The sequence below is a fragment of the Ornithodoros turicata genome, chromosome 2 (assembly GCF_037126465.1).
Source record: "Ornithodoros turicata isolate Travis chromosome 2, ASM3712646v1, whole genome shotgun sequence".
NCBI lineage: Eukaryota > Metazoa > Arthropoda > Arachnida > Ixodida > Argasidae > Ornithodoros > Ornithodoros turicata.
Window position 1 is genome coordinate 1,102,920 of NC_088202.1, and position 3,740 is coordinate 1,106,659.

The 3,740-nt window shown below is 46.3% G+C and overlaps 1 protein-coding gene across 1 annotated transcript; it reads right to left on the reverse strand.

Moving 5' to 3' along the window:
- Nucleotides 1-1,779: 1,779 nt before the first annotated feature.
- LOC135382958 (uncharacterized) lies at nt 1,780-3,374 on the reverse strand. Its single transcript, XM_064612626.1, has 2 exons — nt 3,276-3,374; nt 1,780-3,078 (listed from the first exon to the last, which is right to left on the reverse strand). Exons 1-2 carry the CDS (start codon nt 3,372-3,374, stop codon nt 1,780-1,782), a joined length of 1,398 nt encoding a protein of 465 aa, XP_064468696.1.
- Nucleotides 3,375-3,740: the final 366 nt, after the last annotated feature.

The following is a 3,740-nucleotide window of genomic DNA, read 5'->3' on the forward strand; positions in this document are numbered from 1 at the left end:
CAATGTGGCTTAACCTTGTTCTCTACACAACCTATATATTTTTGTCTCCATTCTGCTAAAAAAGCTTATAAACCCAGCATATGTATAAGCTCCTAGCGACTGTGGTACTATTGTAGTGTCCTATCTTACTTTTAATTCATTCTAGTCGAGAGTATTTTTGAAAAGCTGTCTTACTGTACTCACTCAGTACACTAATAAACGTTGAAGCTGAACCACATATTCGCATCATGATGTCGCTCAAAGTATATACACCTAGCATCACACAAAAAACGTCCCAACCAGGTACCAGTTCATGTCTCTGAAGGATATCACAGTGACATGATATGGATGCTCGTTTTAATATTCATGGGATGTCCACTCCGACATCATCGGGAGGATTGTGGACGTCCACAGGTAGTCCACATATCCTGGTAAGGATGTCTTGCAGTCATCCCAGGGACATTTATGGTTTACTGGGCTTTTACGGTGTTGCAGTTTTAAGAAATCGACGTGGTACTTTCAACGTGTTACAAACCTGCAACGCGTTAGAGCACCTCTTTGCTGGCTGTGTTTCTTTGGAGCGCAACTCATACAGAAAACGTACTCACACTCTAAGGCAGCGTTCACACGGGGCAACTTTTTCCAGCAACTATGAGCAACTTTGGAGTTGCTGTCAGCCGGCAACCTCCAGCAACTCGAGTTGCTCAGAGTTGCTGCGAATCGCACGCCGACCGAAAACTTGAGAAGTTGCTCGTGCACCGGCCAATAAGCGAAGGGAGCATTGACACGTGACTCCCGATGGCTTTGTGGATTTCCTTCGTGTATTCATGGGTTCAAATCCTGCAGGTGCAGCTGAGAAATAACTTTCTCTTTTTTTACGAACTTCACGGAAACATATCAGTTACCATTTTTGGAAGGTAATAATGATCTATTGGGGCAATAAAACTGGCTGAAATTTGATAAACAGCAGCTAAAGAAAAGATTCCACCAGTTCGATTCGAACCCACATTGTCCGGTAGCCATAAGGTTGCTTGTGGGTGGAGCTACCGAGTTGCTGCGTGTGAACGCGGACCCGAAATTGCTCAAAAGACGTCGGTTTGAGTTGCTTCGAGTTGCTGGGAAAAGTTGCCCCGAGTGAACGCCGGCTAAGAAAAAAAGGTTGGAAAGGGGTTGAAACGGCGCACTTCTTCCCAGACAACTTTTTTTCAGCCTACTGGTAGCATGAGTGCGGCGTTTCTACCCCTCTCCCCAACTATCTCTTCTCAGCGGTAAAAGATATGTCGGTGCATTGCCATGTGTGGGGTAGAAATGAAAGGCCGAAGCATACTGCGAAGAGCCCTACGTCACCACGATAACCAAGTTAGTCTCCGTCTTCCTCAGCACACTGACAGAGCTAAGGACGTGTGTCGACGTTCGAGCCTGCGGGCCACGTTTCTTTTTCTTTCTCCTTTTCCAAACTATGATGTGTTTACTAAAAAAAGCTCTGTGCCTGGTGAAAATGCAGTAGGCGTAGGCTGTGCGGGCGTTGTGGAAATACTCTAAAAATAAACGAAAAATGATTGGAAAACACTTGGGTTATTTATGCTTCTTTTCTTTCCGTTACTTTTTATTCTTTCTCTTTTTTGTTCAGAAATGCACCATGATGTCATGACACTAAGACAACAGAAAACGGATCAAGCATTCACACTGGTCTTGCTGAGTCTCTTGACATCCACACTAAGGAACGTGGGAGCCTGTCTTGGTCACTCTAAAATACGATCAATTTCTGCAGGCAAATGAATCACGTCACAGTGTGGAATATTACAGTTCCCATTTTGGAACTACCGAGTTTCCATAGATATCAAGACTACAGTTCACGGCCTCCTCCCCTTCGCACACCAACTTATGCTCATTGTTTGGCCTCACCGAATAACAGAACTTATGTCTGTCAAATCCGTCGCATTGAAACATGTGAACGACACAGTACACCCTTGAAGAGGACAGGTAGGCAGTATCAATCTGCCCAAACAGTGGAATGTCCTTCCTCTCTAAAATAATCACATCTCCTATGTGGTAGGAGCATCTGTTGACTGAAGCACTCTTTACACTAAACACTGCTGTGTCAAAGTGTTGCCTGGCACACTCATGCACTTGCTCCGCTTCGATCGCTCTCGCACATGACGTGGAAAGATCGTCATCAAAAGCGAAAGACTGAAGCTCATAGCACTGACGCAACTGGTGTCTGCACGCCAGAGTCCCGTAAATATTTCTAAAGTTCTTTATCTTCGATGCCACCGCCTTGAGTACCTGGTGTTTTGCTTCGAACCTCATCGCCCAATATTGGGTAAGTGGTCCGAGCTGCATAATGAATCTGGGACAATGCACGAGAAAGTGTAGTTTCGGCTTGAGTGATGCTTGCGGGTACCTGCTCACAAACTTGCACAAAACCTCCTGGATCTTTATTTGAAGGTACGCCACAAAGTTCACCGCTATCTCTGCAGAAAAGCTGAGGTTTGCAATCTCTAAAAAGAGCAGCAGCACCTCCCAATCTGGGTTCTCAGGTGGAACACCGTCACCGAAAATCAGGGGGAACATTCGAAGCAAGCACCACTTCTGCGACGCGGTTCCCCGCAAGGTGGCATTGCCATCGATGAAAGATTTAGGAATCGGCTCAGGCCTGTTCTTTTTGTCATGGAATCCGTAAGGAAACCTGGTGACCTTGTCCAAGTCATCGAACTTCAAGGAACCTTTTTGGATTAGTGCCACGAGGACTTGCCTGAGAACATGCTCAAATGATCCCTCCAGGATGTCGTGCATTATGTCCGGCGGCAACTGAAGGGTCACGTCGAACCGTTCCAGCTTTAAAAGTGGTGAAGGCCCTGTCACGCCATACAATCTTTTGCTAATGATGCCGTTCATCAGTATGCTGGACAGGTGCCGCTTGTGAGCATCTAAATTTCTTATGACGCATTCTTGCTCTGTAGTGAGTCTCGGCAGCTGTTTTGTTGATGCAAGGCAGAATCGACAGAACCTGCCACTGCTAAAGCAGCCGCTGAAACCTCCCAAATGATTTAGCGACAGACGGTCGCCACAAAAGCAGAAGAGTGCTGCCTTCACATTCTGAAGAGATAGAGACCCACAACAACTGAAATCCCGTGTCTTCCGATTTCGTTCAGGTCTTCTATAAGTGGCTTTAGAAACTCATCTATTCCGAATTTTTGGACGTGAACATTACGTGCGAGCAAGACAAGGTGAATGGACAGTAGCTGGGACCGGTATCGAGGGTGAAGGATCAGCACAGAAAAGTAAACACATACAAGCTTGTACTTGCCACGTGCAGCACCCAAAGGATTGGAAATTTCTAGCTCATCGGTGTACATCAGCAATAAGATCGTGTACTGGTCAGGTTCCGACATTAGCTCTCCGAAGCATCTTTACTAGAGTGCACCATCCACGAAGCTTTTCAAAAGCATACCACCATTGCTCACGCTCCCTTCGCGCTGCTCGAATGCATTGGCAGGAAACTGTGGCACTTCGCAAAGGCATTTTAGTTGTGACCCTATTGGGATGTACTGGAAGCTTGTTTTCTCGTCTGAGAAAACTTGTTCCTGAGGTGCGACATGTGGGAACACTTGCTTGGCAAACTGTTCCCGTTGACAGCGAGTTTCTAGTCCTCCGAATATATCCGTGAGGAGCGAGCAGCTGAGGAGTCTTGTCACGTCTTCGCCCTTGTCAGTGTCGGATAATCCTAGTAAAACCAGTTTGCCGAATGTTTCCACAAG